This window comes from Globicephala melas, chromosome 15 (assembly GCF_963455315.2).
Source record: "Globicephala melas chromosome 15, mGloMel1.2, whole genome shotgun sequence".
NCBI classification, from domain to species: domain Eukaryota; kingdom Metazoa; phylum Chordata; class Mammalia; order Artiodactyla; family Delphinidae; genus Globicephala; species Globicephala melas.
In genome coordinates, this window is record NC_083328.1 from 13,507,879 (window position 1) to 13,528,929 (window position 21,051).

At 46.2% G+C, this 21,051-nt stretch overlaps 1 protein-coding gene across 1 annotated transcript in view; it reads left to right on the plus strand.

The window, feature by feature from the left end:
- GALNT17 (polypeptide N-acetylgalactosaminyltransferase 17) overlaps positions 1–21,051 on the plus strand; it is a 449,423-nt gene that overhangs the window by 403,531 nt on the left and 24,841 nt on the right. The window contains exons 7-8 of the mRNA XM_030871939.2: positions 15,823–16,008; positions 18,458–18,595. Coding sequence (XP_030727799.1) covers positions 15,823–16,008; positions 18,458–18,595 — 324 coding nt within the window. The remainder of the gene's footprint in view (positions 1–15,822; positions 16,009–18,457; positions 18,596–21,051) is intronic.

Here is a 21,051-nt window from a genome sequence, read left to right on the forward strand (position 1 = left end):
GGGTGATTTAGGGCAGGGGGAATCTTGGCTTGGTATGTGAGAGTTAGGTAAGGAGAGAGATCAGAGTATGGGCCCTGGATGGCAGGGGAGATATAAACAATGTGGTTTGGCCCTGTGTGTAGTTGGGCCCTGTGATTAATGGATGCCACATAGACAAACATAGAGTCTAAGAAAATACGGTTAGGACACTGGGTGTCTTTGGGCAATTTGCTTAAACTCTCTTTGCCTCAATTTCTTTGTTTCTAAAATGGGGAACATAACAGCACTTACCTCATAATGTTATTATGTGATTGAGTTAGTAATAAGTTAGTAAATGTGAAGTGCCTAAAATACAGCTAAGTGTTAGCTCTCATTATTTTGTTGTTAATTTTACCATTACGGGCATCACATGGCCTGAGGCTCCCCGCTCTATGAAAAGGTTCAGTGGGAGTAAGTGAATGAGAGAAACAGAAGAAAAGAAAAGGAGCCTGGGGTCAGAGTGGGTCGTTCCGAATTGGCCAGTGCGGAACTGTGGGAACAGGGCATTGATGTAGAGGGTGAGGGTCACTGCAGACAGGGAAATTTGGACATTTCTCAGCACTGGCTCTGTATGCAACTCACGAATTGGAGTCGTGTACAATGTACCCGTGCACAGCGTACATTTTAGACCATCTGCTTCATCTGTGAAATAGTGGCACAAATATGGAGTGTTATAATAGATGAGGAAAGGGGGCTGCCCCTCCCTTGGATGGTTAGGAAAGTGCTTCCTTGGAGGGGTCTCTGGCTTTGAAAAGTGGGTGGAATTTGGCTGGGCAGAGAGGCCAGGAGAGGGAGGTCCTGATGTGGGCACTGGCTGAGTTTAGAATCGACAGGAGAGCTTGTGGTGAGTGTAATGCGGGAGACGCAGGAGGTAAATCTGGGAGTGTAGGCTTGGGCCGGAGTAACAGACGCAAATAATGAAATGGAGCTTTTTTTAAATATCTATAAATTTGTTTATTTTTGGCTGCATTGGGTCTGTGTTGCTGCACACGGGCTTTCTCTAGTTATGGCGAGCAGGGGCTACTCTTCGTTGTGGTGCGTGGGCTTCTCATTGCGGTGGCTTCTCTTGTTGTGGAGCACGGGCTTAGTTGCTCTGCGGCATATGGAATCTTCCCGGACCAGGGCTCGAACCCATGTCCCCTGCACTGGCAGGTGGATTCCTAACCACTGCGCCACGAGAGAAGTCCCTGAAACAGTCCTATCGATATTCGGGTTTGGGTACCTGCCCTCAGTGTATAGTGAGGGCTCTAAGTCTGGGATCCTGGGGACTGAGGCTCGTGATGCTTTGTGAGGGAAGAACATTGCTTTGAAAGGAGTCAACAGAAAAAAAGATCTGAGATTTGAGTGGCACTGGGCGATTTTATGAGACCCTTTCAAGGATGAAGCCGTGTCTAGGTGGATCACACTCTCATCTCCAGGGTGCACACCTGGGAGACAGGCTCCGCTTTCTCCCCTCAGTGTCCTGGAGGTGCTGCTGTCTTCATCCTCTCCAGGTTGGTGTTTGCATCCTACCACCAGAGGCTCTGCTGCAGAGGAATTGCGCAAGGAGGCCTGTGGGGACGGCTCAGCCCGCTCCAGCAGGCGAAGTGGAACTCCTTGTTACCTCTGCCACGGAGATGAATAATTGTGCGCAGCCTGGGAAACACTGAAACCCACCTAAACCACAGCACACAACTGAAAGTGGCAAAGCAAGAAATGCTCTGAGCTATCAAATGCTTTGCGAGCGTGCACAAAATCCTGTTATCTTGGGATCTAGTGCAGAGCTAAGCACAGCAAACTTTCTGGTGCCCATAAAGCATTGCTCCTAGCCGCTACATGGGGCTCTCTGTTATGGCTTTATCCAGTTGAAACTTCAGGTAATCTCATAAGAGGAGGATGTACTCCGACAAGGCAAAGGAAAGGCTGGTTGATCACGGGAAGAATCTATTCTGTTCATGAATAGATCTCTGGCACCGTTTGCTCTGAATAAGGGATAATCATTTCTCGCAATCTGGGAACCGTGTTATTTAAAAAATTAGGATAAGTACAAAACAAAGCAAGGGTGGAGAAAAAAATAACTTTCATCTTAGAATGCCGGCATGCTGACCAAAAGATAAATCATGCAACATTTTCCCTTGTGAGATTTGCATGAATGTTATTTCTTGTGGTTGCTATTCCACTAGCGGTCGTTAATTTCTAAATCAATCATTTAATGTAGTCCCTTTTGCCTGGAAGAAAAGATCAAAATATCCATGCAGCCTTCTCATTGCCAAAGAAAATCACATACCTCTTTGTCTTGATTTACCTCTTGTAAAACCTATTTGGGGAGAGATGAAAAAAATCTCTTGAAATCCATATTCTAAATTTTTTAGATGATCGCTGATAATAACCCCAAAACAAGGGAGTTTAGCCTGGAGTCCATGCATCTCCAAGGAGTCTGATAAAATCGACGGCTCTGTAAACTTGGTCCGGAATGTAAAATGCCTGTTTTATGTTCACTCATCTCTAACCGACATTAGCAATTATTTCAATTATGAATGGAGGCCATAGGTGTCTGTACCATTAGCCATACTGTGCTTTTGACTCCAAGAGGAATCACAGACAAGCATATATCACATCCTACTTCTTATAGACATCGTGAAATACTTAGGTCTCCTCCTGTCTGTAAGAGGAGTTTAAATTTATAGCAGTTGTGAAATCCACACTTGATCTTATTTAATGTCTTAAAGAAGTACATGTATCACTATATCATGATTTTTAATACTTGACCTGGACATCCCTGGTGGTCCAGTGGTTAGGACTCCGTGCTTCCCCTGCCAGGGGTCTGGGTTTGATGCCTGGTCAGGGAGCTGAGATCCCACGAGCCGTGCAGCAAAAAAAAAAACCAACCAAACAAACAAACAAACAAAACTTGATGACTATATTTCAATATAATTGGTTTCCAGAGTAATTCTATGCATTTTGTTTTATTTGATGCGTTTTTTTTAAAATTGGGGTGTAGTTGTTTTACAGTGTTGTCTTAGTTTCTGCTGTACAGCGAAGTGGAGTTCCCTGTGCTATACAGCAAGTTCTCATTCGTTATCTATTTTATACATATTAGTGTATATAAGTCAATCCTAATCTCCCAATTCATCCCACCCCCCTTGGTATCCATACGTTTGTTCTCTGCATCTGTGTCTCTATTTCTGCCTTGCAAACCGGTTCATCTGTACCGTTTTTCTAGATTCCACATATATGCGTTAACATACGATATTTGTTTTTGTCTTTCTGACTTACTTCACTCTGTATGGCAGTCTCTAGGTCCATCCGTGTCTCCACAAATGACCCAATTTCGTTCCTCTTTATGGCTGAGTAATATTCCATTGTATATATACGTGCCACATCTTTATCCATTCGCCTGGCGACGGACATTTAGGTTGCATGATATTGGATGCATTTTTATTCTGAGAAGGGATCCGTAGGCTTCTCCAGACTGCACAGGTGTCCAGGGCACAAATCTTTCCAGATCTTCCCCTAGTTCCAAACAAGTAGATACCCTAAGCTTGTAAAATGTCGATGCTCAGGCCCATCCCAAGATCCACTAAGTCAGCACCTCAGGGACTAGGACCTAGGTGCGTGTGTGTTTCACAAGCTCCCCAGGTGACGGGGCTGCGGTCAGCTCAAGTCAGAGGTCTGTTATTTGGAAACCTCTGACTTAGATCATCTGTATCCCAGTAACCCAGCCCTCGGAATTGGGAGGTGGCTCTGCTGAGAGGCTGGAGCACAGAAAGACAAGGTCTTCTCACACTTCTGGAAGTGTGTAAGGTGGGAAAGAGTACGGGGCTTAAACAGATCCCAGTTTACTTTGGGGCCTTATTAAGCGTGTGTCTGGGGCATGCTCCTTAACGCCCCGAGCCTCAGTTTCCTCCTCTGTAACTTGGGGAAGGACCTACCTCACAAGTTTGTTGTGAAAATGAAATAAAATCATGAACATCCAGTACTTTGCAGAGTGGCTGAGTAGGTCTTAGGTACCATTGTTGTTAAAGATAGTGATGTTGGGCTTCTCTGGTGGCGCAGTGGTTGAGAGTCCGCCTGCCGATGCAGGGGACACGGGTTCGTGCCCCGGTCCGGGAAGATCCCACATGCCGCGGAGCGGCTGGGCCCGTGAGCCATGGCCGCTGAGCCTGCGCGTCCAGAGCCTGTGCTCCGCAACGGGAGAGGCCACAGCAGTGAGAGGCCCGCGTACTGCAAAAAAAAAAAAAAAAAAGATAGTGATGTTCTTGCTTGTGAGCTAGGAGCTATTCTGTGGCTGGCATGGGAAGCAATGGTTATAGAAAGGCAGTAAGACCTGGCTTCCAAAGCTCGGCAGGGTGTTTGTCCTAGAGGTTCCAGGGCAGCTGTGTTAGAGGATCTACTCCCAGTGTTTCCAACACCAGCTATCCCAGATGGGCTGACCTGTCACCAGGAGTACGGGGCTGTCTGCTGATGCCTCTTCCATGATCCCGAGAGGGCAGCATCCCCCCTGACTGCCCCACTCCTTCACGTGGAATGTAGCATCTCATTTTGTGGAAGAAGCTCCTTCCTGTCTGCGGGCCAGAAACCACTTTCCCTCCATATGGGAAGCACTTTAACCAAATCTCCTCTGTTTCTGAGAGGGGACTTGAAATGTTTTCCCAAAGCGGGCCTCTAAGCTAATAACAAAAGGGGCTACAATTTCATAGGCAACTAACTACTTCAAGATGAATCTTTTGAAGGTAAGTGTTCCTTTACAGAACCTCTTCTGCATTCTCGACACCCTTCTATTGGCCCTGTTCTCTCCGGGTTCCTCCAGGGCAGTGCCCTGTGATGAAATCCAGGGAAAATGTAGGAAGGATATTGTGTTAGTTTGCTAGGGCTGCCACACCAAAGCACCACAAGCCTGGGTGGCTTGAACAACAAAAATTCATTTTCTCACACTTCTGGAGGCTAGAAGTTCGAGATCAAGGTGTCGGCAGAGTTGATTTCTTCTGACGCCTCTCTCCTTGGCTTGTAGATGGCCAGATTCTGTCTGTGGCCTCATATGCTCTTCTCTCTGTGTGTGCATGTCTGTGTCCTAATCTCCTCTTCTTATAGAGACACCAGTCCTTTTGGATTAGGGCCCCACCCTAATGACCTCAGTTACCTTAAATTCTCTCATTAAAGGCTCTATCTCCAAATGCAGTCACGTTCTGAGGTCCTGGGAGCTAGGGCTTCAACATATAAATTTGCCAGGGGGTCGGAGGGTGGAGGTGGGGGAATGCAATTCAGCCCATAACAGTCATGATTTCTTCCTGTCCCCTGAGCATTCTTCCTAGGACCCAGGGGTGGCAAGAAAAGGCAGGAGCAAACAGCATCTGTTAAGGATGTCAGACATGATGAACTTCAATCACAGGCTGGATTGTGTTTCAAATTCTCCGGGACAAAGGCCTTGAGGCAGCCTTTGAAGTAACCCCAAGCTGCTGGTTCTTTAAGGTTTCAAAATCAGTGCCATTCAATGGCATTCTAAGAACTATCGAAACCCAACCCCACAGACCCCAGGATTTTCACAAAAGGGAAAAAAGGGTACATTCAAGATAATACAGTGTCATTCCTGTGTTTTCTCTGAGCCAGAGAGCGGGCAGACTTATTTCGGTCAGGCTGGCTTTTTTTGGACCGCGCTTTCTGTGAATGGGTAGTGAGCTCAGGTGTTCGGCCTCACAGCCTCTGTAGGAGCCAGGCCCCTGGCTACTTACAGCAGCAGAAGTCAGCAGGTAGGAGATGACATGTTAGAATTGTTCAGATAGACCCCAGGCCTGGAAGATCTGCCGGACACAGCGTTGAGAGCAAGAGGGAGAACTGTTTAAAAATCTAAAAGACTATTTCCCTTTATCATCTCTGCTGCTGGCTACCATTCCAGCCATTTCCCAAACATGAAACTGGCCCCATGCAGGGCAGTGGACAGAATAGGATGAGAGCGCATCACTGCCATCGTCAGTATTCAGATGCAATAGTCAGCCTCCACAGACGCGGAGGAATGCATTGCTTTCTGGGAGAGAAATGGAAATAAAATTACTGGGTTGGAAGGAAGCTCTGGGAGGCCACTTGCTTCAGGTCATCGAATCCATTCAAAGCCTGGGATTCCTGTAGATGTTTAAAAATTCTACATACTGGGCTTCCCTGGTGGCGCAGTGGTTGAGAGTCCGCCTGCCGATGCAGGGGACGCGGGTTCGTGCCCCGGTCCGGGAAGATCCCACATGCCCGTGGGCCATGGCCGCTGAGCCTGCGCGTCCGAGCCTGTGCTCCGCAACGGGAGAGGCCACGACAGTGAGAGGCCCGCGTACCGCCAAAAAAAAAAAATTCTACACACTTTCAAGTCAAAACAGGAGATGGGGCATCTCTGGGGCTGGTTATTCTGGCCACTGGAACAAGCAAACCTCCAAACCTCAGGGGCTTCGCTGAGATTTTAGTAAAAACCAATTGTGGATGTTCACGGTTGGCAGGTAGCCTTCCTTGTGGTCATTTGGGGACCTCGACTCCTTCCACATGTGGCTCCTCCACCTTTAATAGGTGACTTCCAAGGTCCCTGTGCAGTGGGAGAGAGAGGATGGAGAAAGCATGCTGGGTTTTCAACCACATCAGCCCTGGGGGACACGCCTCCCCTAGGCTCCCATACACGGTGAGAATGAGTCTTAAGGCCACACCTCCCGTGGGGAAGCCAGACTTGCGGGTGCCCAGGAGGCTGTGGTGCCCAGGCTGCAGCCTTTGCCATAGAGTCTGCAGGAACCGGTGCTGACACTGGCAGAGGTTGGCCCCATCTTTCCCATGAGCAGTGCCGTGTTTAGGTTTGTTTCGTCAGGGACGGTTATGGGCCCAAGGAGAGCATCACATGATCCTCTGGTCCACCTGGGCACCAAAATAGAAGCTGGAATTCAGTAAAAGAGACTCAGATTTGTCACCTTCTCAGCATATGCATGTCTACTCCCACCGTGAGGATCCTTTCTTGATCAAAGCCCTAAGGTTTATGCCAAAAATCTTGAAGAAGTGGTGAAATCTACGAACATCGTAACTCACCAGGCCCCAAGCCACCAGCCGCAGGCGCAGATTGACTTAGGAGGGTCGTCTAATGGTTCTGAGTTTCTTTTTGTGCCCAGACGCAAGTGAACCGGGATCTGTGTTTGTCTTTCCCTTGCTTTAAACCACGCAGCATCTCCAAGAGCACTGAATGGCATGATGGCCTGGAATTTCTGGGCTCCAGACTCGCCTATGGTGGCAGCATCCTGGCCCCTAAGGTCACCCCTGCCCAGTCCTTGCTGACCATCAGTAACGACCGGGTCATCCACTTTGCCCCCGAGTCCCTGGACCCTGATGCTCCATCCTGTCCCTTTCCGGAATCACAGCTTATTATCAGTCCAGTTACTAGTCCAGCATTTAAAACATTAGTTGACGTTCTCAGCAGTTGATGCAAAAAGAAAAGGCTTGTATGGAATTATTGGAAGGGTTCTGAGGAGCCCCCAGCCTTGAAAGGTCTCCTTGTCTTAATGTCTTTCGAGGGGGCCGGGAGGTGGACTCGCTTTCCGTCTACATTTACCTTCCAGTTATTCTTCCCGCTCTTTTTTCTTTGCGGATCCTGGAACCTGAGCGTGTGTTCATCCATCAGGGTGGCCTCCTGTGCGAACCAGCTCACAGGGGAGGGAAACTGGTTTCACCCCTCATCTCAGCTGCAGGAGGAGGGAGTGGAAAGGGAATGGAAACCTTCCTGCACCTGGACGATGCCTCCTGGTGACCCCATCACCACCAAGGCCAGTGTGTTTGGTGATGTCCTTCCTGTGGGCACCAGCCAGAGGCCCTCCTGCTGTCACTGCTCAGGACACAGCTCATTTGCAGCCACTCTCGTGGTCAGCAAGTAATCGCTAACTTGGGTTTTCCCAGCATTTACTATGAGCCACCATCGTGATGACAAGTTTTACGTGCATCACCTCGTCTCCTCCTCAGCACGTCTGTCAAATAGGGCGCTGTTATCACCTGCCCTTCATGGTTGAGGAAACCAAAGCCCAGAGATGAGCATATTGCAGCTGCCATGTGGCCGAGCTGGACGTGAGCCTAGCGCTTCAAAGCCAGCCCTGCCCTTTCGTGATATCACAGTCCACAGCAGTCACAATACTAGCTTGTGGGAAGCCTGGAGCCAGCGGCCCTGCAGTTCCCGCAGTGACTCTCAGGGTCCTCGATGCCCACTTCCTCCCGTCTGCAGAAGGGGGCCCCGCCCTCCCCTTACCAGCTCTCCCCACCGCCCTTGGCTCTGTCTTGGCCTCAGATCCTGGTCTGGGGCACCGGGATGGATGGCTTGTTGTGTGGTGCTTCTCAAACTCTGTCTGGACTTGGACATGTCCACTGATGCAGACTTTGGCGGTTCACTCTTGGGATCCAAACTTTGGAACTTGAGTGAGGGGTTCTCACGTTTCTATCCCCAGTGACAAGGGAGAGTGGGGCTCCCTCTGGCCCCCACTGGGGAAGAAAGAAGAGTTAGCTAAGCAGCCGGGTTCTCCCCAAGGCATGTCTCAGGCAGCCTGTGTCCTAAGGAATGGGATGGGAGGTCCTTATTAGCCGATGGCCAGTGGGTAGATGGGCTGTTTCATCTGGTGGCACTACGGAGGGCTCATCCGTCCTGGCCTCTCATTAGTTCTAGTCCAAAACTGCAGGCAACCCCGAAGCCACAGTCCCCTTCTGCAGATTTCTGGGAGAGGTAATTGTCAAGGTCTTTTAGTTAACCCTGACCAAGTCAGTTTCAGTGAGGGAACTCGGGCGCTAGAGAAAGCGATCACAACCTTCGAGGGCCTTTTGAACCGTGGCGGCGGGATACTCTTTGAAGCATGCGGCCATTCCAGTCTCCTTCCAGATCACTGTACACAATCTCAGAGCTCTGGCCCTTTGGGGTTAAAGACAGAATTGAATCTATATTAAAGAAGATGTGGTATACATCTACAATAGAATACTACTTGGCCATAATAAAAAAGAATAAAATCATGCCATTTGCAGCAACATGGATGGACCTAGAGAGTATCATACTAAGTGAAGTAAGTCAGACAGAGAAAGACAAATACCATGTGATGTCACTTATATGTGAAATCTACAAAACAAATGAACAAACAAAACAGAACAGAAACAGACTCACAAACCTAGAAAACAAACTTACGTTAAGCAAATGGGAAAGGGGGTGGGGGAGGGATCAATTAGGAGTATGGGATTAGCAGATACAAACTACTCTGTATAAAATAGATAAACAAGGACATACTCTATAGCACAGGGAACTATATTCAATATCCTGTAAAAAACCGTAATGGAAATAATATGAAAAAGAATATATACCTACATATACACATATATATACATTTTGCGGTACACCAGAAACTAACACAACATTGTAAATCAGCTATACTTCAACAAAAACTAAAAACTAAAAAAAAAAAAAAACTGAATCGAATTCACTTTCCTCTGTGGTTGAGATCGTTCATCCACAATGGCGCCCTACCAACTCCTCTTTAATCCTAGGCAAAATGCAGACTGAGTGAGAGTAGAGCATGGTTGCATACGTGGGGAGATGAATGCAGTGTTATCACCCCCCCCCCATTCTGGCTGCTTCCACCCCAAGGTTCTAGGGCGGTCCTCAACACTTTCCTGGAATTCCAGTTTTAAACTCTGAGGAAAGAACAAAGGCTATGAGTAGGATTCATGTCTCAGTTATCTTTGCATCCCTGGCAACATTTAGCTCTGAGCTCTGGTCTTAGTGAACACGTATGCAGCATTGAATTGAACGACTAAGCGAAGTGAAAGGCATCAAGCTGGGTGTTGGGGATGCAAAGATGGGTAAAATGCTTGACATCTCCTTAGTCGGAGCTGCTTTTTCAAGAAGGGATAGTCCAAAGGAAGGAGTCTGTAAACAGGGCAGAGATGGCGGGGCAGAGACAGCAGCCAGCGAAAGCCAACGTGGGGCTGTCTAAGGATAGGGAAAGAGAGATGGGCAAGGGGCGGGGGGAAAGACGGGGCCAAGCTGACCCAAAAGCACCAGATTAAGGCTGCTTTGAGCTATTCTTCTAACATAGAAGCCCAGCCCTCTCTGACCATATCATACCAGCAGGCTGGATAGTAAGACCGGTGAAAACTTTAAATCAGTGAGCATAAACCTGATTTATTTGTTCCCACCCCCTCCCCTTATTATTCTTTTACGTGCATAAGCAACAGCAGCTAACATCAAAAGAAAAGGAGAAAAAGCCCCACCAACACCCTTTTCATGCTCCATCAATCAAGCTGCTCTCAGTATGCGTTTCTTTTCTCCCCTGAATCATGTGGACTTTGCCAAGCTTCGTTTTAATTCCTCATCTTGCATTAAGAGAAATGACCTGTGGGGGAGGCGGAATCCCGCGGGAAGCAGAGAATGGAGGAGGGCTGGCTGCGCCTCAAAGAAATCTATGTGGTCAACGTTTGTGTACATCTTTATGAAGATGTCCTTGCAGCACCTGTGAACATATAGCAGTTTTAAGAAATGGGGGGGTTGAGGAAGATGGCGGAAGAGTAAGATGCGCAGATCACCTTCCTCCCCATAGATACATCAGAAATACATTTACACGTGGAACAACTCCTACAGAACACCTACTGAACGCTGGCAGAAGACCTCAGACCTCCCAAGAGCCGTGTGGATGAAAGGCTCTTGGTGCTCCAGCCAGGAGTCAGGGCTGTGCCTCTGAGGTGGGAAAGCCGAGTTCAGGACACTGGTCCACAAGAGACCTCCCAGCTCCACGTAATACGAAACGGCGAAAATCTCCCAGAGATCTCCATCTCAACACCAAGACCCAGATCCACTCAACGACCAGCAAGCTACAGTGCTGGACACCCTATGCCAAACAACTAGCAAGACAGGAACACAACCCCACCCATTAGCAGAGAGGCTGCCTAAAATCATAATAAGGCCTCAGACACCCCAAAGCACACCACCAGACATGGACCTGCCCACCAGAAAGACAAGAGCCAGCCTCATCCACCAGAACACAGGCACTAGTCCCCTCCACCAGGACGCCTACACAACCCACTGAACCAACCTTAGCCACTGGGGACATACACCAAAAACAATGGGAACTATGAACCTGCAGCCTGCAAAAAGGAGACCCCAAACACAGTAAGATAAGCAAAATGAGAAGACAGAGAAACACACAGCAGGTGAAGGAGCAAGGTAAAAACCCACCAGACCTAACAAATGAAGAGGAAATAGTCAGTCTACCTGAAAAAGAGTTCAGAGTAATGATAGCAAAGATGATCCAAAATCTTGGAAATAGAATAGAGAAAATGCAAGAGAAATGACTTGCATCGACTGGCAGTAGGATCCAGGTATTTAGGGCTTCTCGCCGCTGCGGTGTTTAAATTGAGGTATGTTTTGAGGTCCATATTGGTAAATCCTATTACTGAGAAACAGTAATAAATAAAGAAGAGTTTGAAATTGACTTTTTGGAAAAGGACTTGAGGAGGAAAGCCATTATGTGCCCATCCAGTGTAGTGGAGAAACTGCGCACGTAGACTGGGAAACGCCAGCGTACTGTCCCCAGGATGGAAGAGGGGAGCGCTGAGGGGCTGGTGTGAGTCCTCGCCTCTGGGAAGCGGGTTACCAGGGAGTCCCGAAACGGATTGGGAGGACGGAAGTAACAAATAAAATACTCTCTTAGCCAGCAATCTGCGTTGTCTTGAACAGATTTTGCCAGCCGAGAAAAGGCTAAAATTTGCCTGCCCTTAGATGGGGTTATTTACATAATTTCTGCACTAAGCATTCCTTCAGTGTTGCTTTTAACATTGTAAATGGGTTTAAGTGGTTTCCAAAGTGACTTCACATCTGATCCCAGGGAGAATTCCTGTCTCTGGGGAGGCAACATGGAGAGACCAGCTCCAGAGCATTAGGGCTTCCCTCCCTAAGAGAGAGAATGGGAGGGGTCCCCAGGCCAGGGCTTCCAGGTTCTCTGGGGTCAGATACTAGCTCAGGCCTTGAAAGGAGCACATGCAAGTAAGGACCCTGGAGGTGAAGGTCGGGGGCTCCCTTTCTGTGCAGGGATGGATTATAGGGGCTGCAGGGGCCTGTGTGGCCCTAGAACACTTCGTGATCCAGAACACCAGGATGTGGTCACAGGAACCACATTGATTTATTTACCTCTGTGTCCTTTGACTCCCCTCCCCCACTTTTTTTAGGGGTAAACTTTTTTCTCTCCTATATTTCAAATCTACATGACAAAATCTAGAGAAACATATGTTTTCTTCTCTCCTGAGAGATGTCAGTGAAATCTCCTGTTACTTCAGGTATCTGTCCCTTTGAGTTGGGAAGAAAGCTTGCTAAAAACAGACTGGAGGCCTTCACAGAGAAGCCTGCCACTTTCTGGCTGGCTGACCTGTCAACTGTCTGCCATTCTCCCATTGGAGTCCTGAGATTCCTCATTCTCACGTGGAGAAAAGCCAAACATAGCTTGTGAAAAGCAGCATCGTGAAAGACATCAGAGTAGGACTTCCAGGTAGCCTGGGGGGTGCAGGGCTGCCTTGCTAGGTTTGGCTGAGACACGGGGATGGAGAGCCTGGGGCACCTCGGGGGAGAGGGAGAAAGTGACTTGTTTAATGTCATACAGCTGGTCTTTGGAGGACGTTGAACAAGAATATTGGCCTCTGCTGCGGTTCATTCCTCTGCACCTCACAGCCCTCTCCACGCCAGCTCTATACAGAGCCCGGGGGACAGACCGCCCATAAGGAATGATTTGAAAGGTCTTGCACACTGACATCCAAAAAGATGATGAAGACTGAGACAAGAGAAAGAGAAATGACACTGGAAGGCAACTTCATTTTCACCCTAAGGCCTCAGCTCATGATAAAAAGACAAACAACCCATTTAAAAATTGGACAGGGGATCTGAATAGACATTCCTCCAAAGACAGACAAATGACCAGTAAGCACATGAAAAGATACTCAACATCATTAGCCATGAGGGAAATGCAAGTCAAAACCATAATGCGATACTACTTCACACCCACTAGGATGGATGTAATCAAAAAGATGGACAAGAACAAGGGTTAGCGGGGATGGGGAGAATTTAGAACCCTCATGACACTGCTGGTGGGAATGTAAAATGGTGCAGCTGCTTTGGAGAAGTCTAGCAATTCATCAAAGGTTAAACATAGAGTTACCCTATGACCCAGCAATTCCACTCCTAGGGTATGTACCCAAAGGAAATGATAACGTATATCCATATAAAAACTTGCATATGAATGTTCATAGCAGGGTTATTTGTAATAGCCAAAATGGAAACAACCCGAGTGTCCATCAACTGATACATGTATAAACAAAATGTAGGACACCCATACACTGGAATCGTATTCTACTATAAAAAGGAATGCAATAATGATATTTGTTACAACATGGGTAAAGCTTGAAAACATGATGCTAAGTGAAAGAAGTCAACCATCTGAGATCCTCACCAAGCTCTGCTTTGCTTTTTCCAGTCCGCCGGAGCCTCCCCAAACTGGAATCCATCCCTTGAATCTTCTTTTCCCCATCTCTCTGTGTATTTATTTATTTATCTATTTTTGTCACAGCTTTGTTGAGATAGTCACATACTACTATCGCTTGCCCATTTAATGTGTGCAACTCAATGGTTTTTAGTATATCCAGGAGTTGTGCAGTATTCACCACTATCGATATGAGAACATTTTCATCACCCTAAAAAGAAACCCATACCCGCTAGCAGTCACTCTGTTCCTCTGACCCCACCCTCAGCCTTAGGCAACCATCAGCTTACTTTCTGTCTCTATGGATTTTCTTTTACTGGACATTTCATATAAATGGAATCAAATAACATACAGTCCTTTGTGACCGGCCTCTTTCACTTACGTAACTTGTCAGGGTTCATTCGGGCTGTAGCGTGTGTCTGTGTTTTGTTTTTATTGCTAAATAATATCGTATGGATATATCATATTTTGTTTATCAGTTGATGAACCTTTGCCTAATCCTAGATCATGAACTTGACTCTTGCGTTTTCTTCTAAGTGTTCTATAGTTTTGGCTCTTACATTTAGGTTTTTGATCTGTTTTGAGTTAATTTTTGTATATGTTGTGAGGTAGTGGTCCAAATTCATTGTTTTGCATGTTGCCCCAGAAGTTGAAGTCCTCCAAATTTGTTCTCTTCAAGGTTATTTTGGGTCCCTTGTATTTCTATATGAAATTTAGGATCAGTTAATTTCTGCAAAGAAGCCTTTGGGGTTTTGATAAGAATTGTGTTGAATTTTAAATCAATTTGGGAAGTATTGCTAACATAACAGTATTAAATCTTCTAATCTGTGAACATGAGATGTCTTTCTGTTCATTCTCAGAATCCTGAAACTGTCTAGGGCCGCGTACCCATGGAACTCTGTGGGTTTGTATGTTGCCCACTCCTGGAAATTCAGCCACCTTCTTTTACCCTGTAAGGTCTCTTGCCTCTATTCCCCCATAGGCCTTTTGCCATATTTTGCTTCCCTGACTTGGCTTCCTTCCACTGCCAACAGCTGAGTCTGCCCCAGTTCATGGGGGCATCTAGTTGTCAGGTCACAAATCAAACTAGTCTGGATCACCTGCTGTCTACCAATCTCATAGCTCACATTCTCCTCCTTGAAGAAACAGGCAAGGTGAAGATTCTTGGTTATGAGGAGAATTTTCCATCTGTATTATTTCCTTGTGGTGCAGCCAGAGTTGGGAAATAGAAACAGAAGATCGCACACACACACACACACACACACACACACACACACAAATTTGCCACTACATTCAATCAATAAAGGCCCAGGGGAGGTGGGCAAACACTCGAGAGGGTCCCAGTATCCTCGAGGAGGGAGTTTGGGAAACTGAAGGTAGAAAGTCTTGAAGTGACCTAGGTTGGGATGAGCATACGTGGTCTGTGCTGACCTGAGTTAGCTCACCGGCACACTCTCATTTACAGAGAGTGTACAGGACTGTCTCATGGGTCCCTGAAACCTCTCTGTGTCTTCTTCCTCTTCTCCTCACCAGTACCAGGAATTCATTTTCACAAATCAGTCCTTCCTGACCATCAGAAATGCTTTGATTGTCCTGCTTGGGACTGAGAGAAGCTGGGTGGTCCTGTTTTCCTCTGGGAACAGGGCCTTTTGAGCCTGGAAGCCTGCCGTGCTCCTGCAAGAGGATGGCAAGTTGTCACTTCCTTGGGCTTTTGCATCCTTAGAGGCAATTAACATTTCAGCCTTCCACTTAAATATTCTAGCAACAAGTGAAACCTGTACATGATGGCATTGGGGTGGATGCTTCCAGAAGGCCCGGCGTCTGTGCTCTTAGGACTCCAAAACACAGCATATTAGTAAATGGAGAATTAAACCGTTGTACACTTTGTGCTGATACGAATAAAGATATTCTGTTTTTTTAGTTTGAATTTGCCATTATAGCTCCGTAGGGCCCAGCTTCAGCCAGATGGGAAATAAAACTTTCACAGGTGACAATTGTGCACCACTGAGAACTTAAGAAAACCCATGCGTCACCAGGAGCACATCACATGTATTGGCGTTTCTTAGGAAGAGCTGCATTTTAATATCCTGAGCTGCTGTATCTATGAAAAGCTCCCCAAAACCATCTTTTCTACCAGTTTTAGTCAGGTGAGGTTAGGTTATGCTGCAGTAACAAACCAACCCTGAAAGCTCAGTGGCTGTATATGTGAAAACACATTTCTCACTCAGGCTGTCTCCTGAACCATTGCTTTCGGGCCTGGGGGAGGGAGCAGTGGCCTCTGGGAATTTCTCTGTCAGGCTGATGAAGTCCTTGCCCCCCTCCCCAGGTGTGGCTGTGCGGGGGCAGCATGGAGGTCCTGCCTTGCTCACGGGTGGCCCACATCGAGCGGAAGAAGAAGCCATACAACAGCAACATTGGCTTCTACACCAAGAGGAACGCTCTCCGGGTTGCCGAGGTCTGGATGGATGATTACAAGTCTCATGTGTACATAGCGTGGAATCTGCCACTGGAGGTAGGACCGAATAGCCCTCCCCATCACCCTAGAACACTGACATTATGTTTGATGGGTCACTGATCCCTTTACTAAGCCAATGGTTCCTCCCCAGAAAGAGGCTCACCCTTGCAAAATTATAAGTGTACTCTGAGGTGGCTTACAGACCTCCAGGTTTTAGAACCCCTGCTTTACATGGGGATCAGCACCATGGAAATCTCTAGATCCATTTACAGAGATTAGCGGGGTCTCACCGTGTTAATTCTGGTCTCATATTAATCTTGACACCCTGCTTCTGAATGTACACCATGTCCAGAAGATCCTTGCCCAACGTTTCTGGCACCAGACCCTGCCGTCTGCTCTCACAGTGTGCCCTCCCGTGGAGCTCCAGCTGCCCCGTGACGTATGTCCCTGCTGTATGCTGGATCCCTGTTTACATGGCTCTTCGGTTCTCTTCCATATTCTACCCAGAATATAATCTCGGAAAATCCCCATGTTACTACAGCCCCACAGGAGTATTGCATGGCGGTTGTGCTCTGGCTTGGTTGGGATCCCAGCCCTGCCATTTACGGTTATGACATCCTGAACAAATCTGCTTATCATCTCTGTATCTTAGGTTCCTCAGCTATAAAATGGGGCAAATAGCAGGTCCTCCTTCCTAGGTTGATTGTGAGAACTAAATCAGAAGTACTTACTCTAAGTACTAAGTACTAACGTACTAAAACTAAGTACATGTGATGTACTTAAAACAGTGCCTGGCACAGGATATGGAATGTTGGCAAGCATTTCCGTCCTCCAGTGCACAGCGGGGTGACCTATACCCTCAGCCACAGTTGGGTTTATCTGTTCAGCCAGAGCACCTGTAGGTGTCCGAGCTGTGGCATTGTTCCCACTGAGAAGTGGCAGCCCCTGCGTTTCAGGAGGCTGGAGCCCAGGACAGCAGAAATGCAGTTGAATATGTGCGGGTTTGTGGATAAAGAGGCTAAAAGTGAAGCATTTTTATATCATTGTTGTTACAATTATTGAAATCATGTTCTAAAGCACTGAAAATCCCCTTATGGCCATGCAGCACTTTATAGCTGTTAAACTAGAAATGATTTTCCACATTATTATATAAAAATAGGCAGCCTTTCTTGAGCTCCTTACACTCTCCCAGGTACTCGCTGAGTTTCTTATTTGCAATATTTCATTTAGCCCTCATAACAACCTCATGACAGAGGAACTGCCTGCCCTGGTGTTCTCATCTGTAAACCAGAGATTGTTAACCCTGGTCTCATAGGGCTCCTGGAAGGATAAAAATGAGGCTTAAAACAGAGCATAACAAATAGTAAGTGCTCAATAAATGCTAGCTTGATATGAACCCACTGTGATGTCCATTTTACAGATGAGTAAAGTGCAGCTCTGGCAAGTTAAATTGACTTGCTTAAGGTCCTACACCCAGCACATGGCAGGGCAAGGATGTGAACTGGCATCTTCACTCAACTCTGCCCACAGCCCTGTGACATCAGTGGAACAGACGTTGTCATTTCTCTTGTTTGCAGTTGAGAGTTGTGATCTAGGATGGGCGTGTGACTTGGGGTCCGAAGAAGTGAGGGCTGCCAACCCTATTTCAGTGCTTCTCCATCATTACAAACCACCTCGGTCCCTAATGCCAGTGTTCCCTACCAGGCTTTTCATAAATGACCATCCTCGTTAATCACGCTAAGGATATTAAAACAAAGAGTTAAATATCACTGCCCAGGTTTGCCTTTGGATATTAATGTTTGACATTTAAAGGGACTTTTCTTTAAAAAAAAAATCACTGTTTAGCTGCTGAAGAAGAAATCTTAATGAAATCATTTAAACATTTCTCCTGCTCCAAGATGATGCTTGGCTGTCCGCCATGGAGGAGCGCGTATCCTGTCTGCACTGGGTCACAGCCATCCTGTGGCTGACTCTGGAATCGTATTTCAGCTACTTTATTTTCCCCTGTCAGCACACAGCAGCACATTACAGGTTCACTTCTGTAAAAGCAGAGTGAATTATTCATTAGAGCATCATTACAAGCTTTGCAGTGGAAAATTATTTTCACATCTGCATATAATGAACTTCGCAAAGAGCCAGCAAAGGGGGGAAATTACACGTGTACGGAAAAGAAAGATGGGAGGAGGTTATAGATGTTTATTTTCTCGTCTTAATCAAATAATTCCTCTAATAATTGGGTCCTGAGAGTCACTGAAGAAATGGCAGAGATGGAGATGGGGCCTAGGTTGTCAATATCAGTGTGTCGCGGGATCCCTTTCATGATGGTAAGGTTGGCTGACTTTGGGGGTTGCGTGCTGTGCTCAGGGGACAGTATTGTCTAGCTCGGGGCTAGATGATCAAGTAAGGGCTTCAGATTTCTCTCCGACGGTTTCCCCAAAGGTGATGCTGCCTGTCCTCCACTCTGGCCAGCGCCCCCTGGTCACTAATGCCCTTTGCTTACTTTCAGAATCCAGGAATTGACATAGGCGATGTCTCCGAAAGAAAAGCCTTAAGGAAAAGTTTAAAGTGTAAGAATTTCCAGTGGTACCTGGACCACGTCTACCCAGAAATGAGAAGATACAATAACACCATTGCCTACGGGGAGGTAATTAAGACCACGCATGCTCTCGGCTTGGGTGGCTGTGCGGTGGGCTGTGGATTGCTTTGCTGGGGGAAAACAGGGAACAGGGACTTTCGCTCATTCATTCATTCAATGATTAGTTTTTGGAGGTGCAGGCTTTGACAGCAAGGCTCTCACCGGCTGGTGGGGGGATACATGTAATCAGTGGGGGCGTGGGCGGTGTGGAGTGTGGAGTGGACCATGAGTTCTGTTTAGGACATTCTGAGGTCCCCTGGGACCTGTAGGACATTCTGTGGAGTGTGGAGTGGACCATGAGTTCTGTTTAGGACATTCTGAGGTCCCCTGGGACATGTACCTGGGACATTGAGCAGGAAGTTGGGTATAAAGAGAGGCGGGGACTGGACCTGTCTGTCCACTGCCCAGTGCCGTGGGCCGGAGCCACTTAACTGCCAAAGAAAGGGTACGGCTGCTCTTCTCAGATTTTCTATGATGTCACCTTTCTGAATATTGAAACAGATTGACTTTTCTCTTAGTACAAATGCCATAAACCTGCATTTTAGAAAAGTTTGAAAATAGCGATAATAGCAATGAACACTTAACAATGTGCCGGTACTGTTCTAAGTGCTTTTCACATATGTGTTCAGTCACCCTCACTTTACTAGGCAGTAGTGTTATTTCCATTTTATTGATGGGAACGCTGGGAGTTAGAGACATGAAATACATTATCTAAGGTCTCACAGCTTGTAAGTCATGAAGCCAGGATTAGACGTAAGCATTCTAATTCCAAAGATAAAGTACATTTGGATGTATGGTCTCCTTTATTGTGTGTGTGTGTATTTCTTTTTACTAAAAATATAGTTTTTATATACATACATATACTTTTTATATACACTTCTCTATGGATATAGATATGGGTATAGATGTATATAGATATTTGAAACTAAAAGCAGGCTGTCCACAATGCCTAATAATTTGAAATGTTACTAATAATAGAGAATATTTTCCTGTGTTAAACCTTTTTCTGCAACATTATTAATGGCTGTATAAAATGGTACCTTTTGTGTATGCTGTGTTTTGCTTGAAAACATAGACATTTCTGTTGTTTCCTTTTTTTAAGACAATATTCTAAGCAGCACTGCTGAGAACATGCATGTGTATAAGCACTTGGGCATCTTCCCTGTTACATCCCTGTGTGTTTGGATGAGGAATCGGCGGCACAGATTCTGGTCAGGGCTCCGGGAGCCCGGTGCTCTGGACCCACCAGAGATAGCCCACCACTTCTGGCATTTGGATTTCTTCCCAGGGCTCCCTGGGACTCCCCGTGACAATCAGGCTGAAGCTAGGAAGACTGTCATGGACTTAGAGTGTTTCCTTTTTCTACAACTGTGAATTTTTCTGTTTTATGCGAGAAGCCTTTTGTAGGGAGTACATCAGCGCCAGGTTAAATCATCAAGGTGCAGGCGGAGTGTCCCTGTGGGGCTGGAGTCTGGATGGGGAGCTTGCTTCTTGCAGGGGCAGTGAGTGTAGTGGTTAAGGACTCGTGAAGATTCTGGAGCCAGCCTGCTGGATTCAAGTCCGAGTGGCTCCTTTCAGCGTCTGTCCCCTCATCTGTAAAATGGGGAAGTGAAAGTACCTACTGCGTGGGGTTTTTGGGAAGATGAAACAAGCCGCCATATATAGAGTTCTTAGACCAGTACCTGGTACGTCCTACTACTTATTAATAGGTCCACATGTTTCTCTTTGTTTTTGGTTTTCAAAGATCAAATATAAAGGAGGCATCGAAAAATAGTGGGCAGTAAATGGATTATTTGTAAGACAATTGGGTAAATTGCCCAGCTCTTTGGAAAAGAGAACAACTTAGATTTTTACAGCATATCATACCCCCAAGTATATTTCAGAAGGACTATAGCATTAAATGAAAGAAAAGAAGCCATAATCGAACCATCCGGAAATAGATATGAATCTGAACTGTGGGGACGGGCTCTCTAAGAGTGAAAGCTATGGAAGAAAATGCAAAGAAAAACGATATTTGATATGAGCTCATAAATATTAAAATAATCTATATATCAACTGAATGGAGAAATAATATTCCAAGCTGGAAATCTGTATGTCATAAATACTATAGATGAGTGGATAATACCATTAATGTATAATGAATTCTGTGAACTGATTTAAATAAAAATTTTCATTTAAATAAGAAAATAAAACATCCCCAAAGAAAAATAGACAAAGTACAAGAGAACATACGAGTGGATGAAATTTTTATATTTATTTCATAATCAAAGAAATTAAAATTTAAAATACACTGAGGTAGCTTTTTTCCTTCTACCAAATGAACAAAGGTTCAATTTTGGACTATATGTTGGTACTTTGCCAGCGAGATCTTAGTAATATGAAAAAGCACAGGTCCTCTGGTGAGAGTGCAAATTGAAACAAGCTTTTTAAAAAGCGGTTTGAACCACCTGTATTAAAAGACTTAA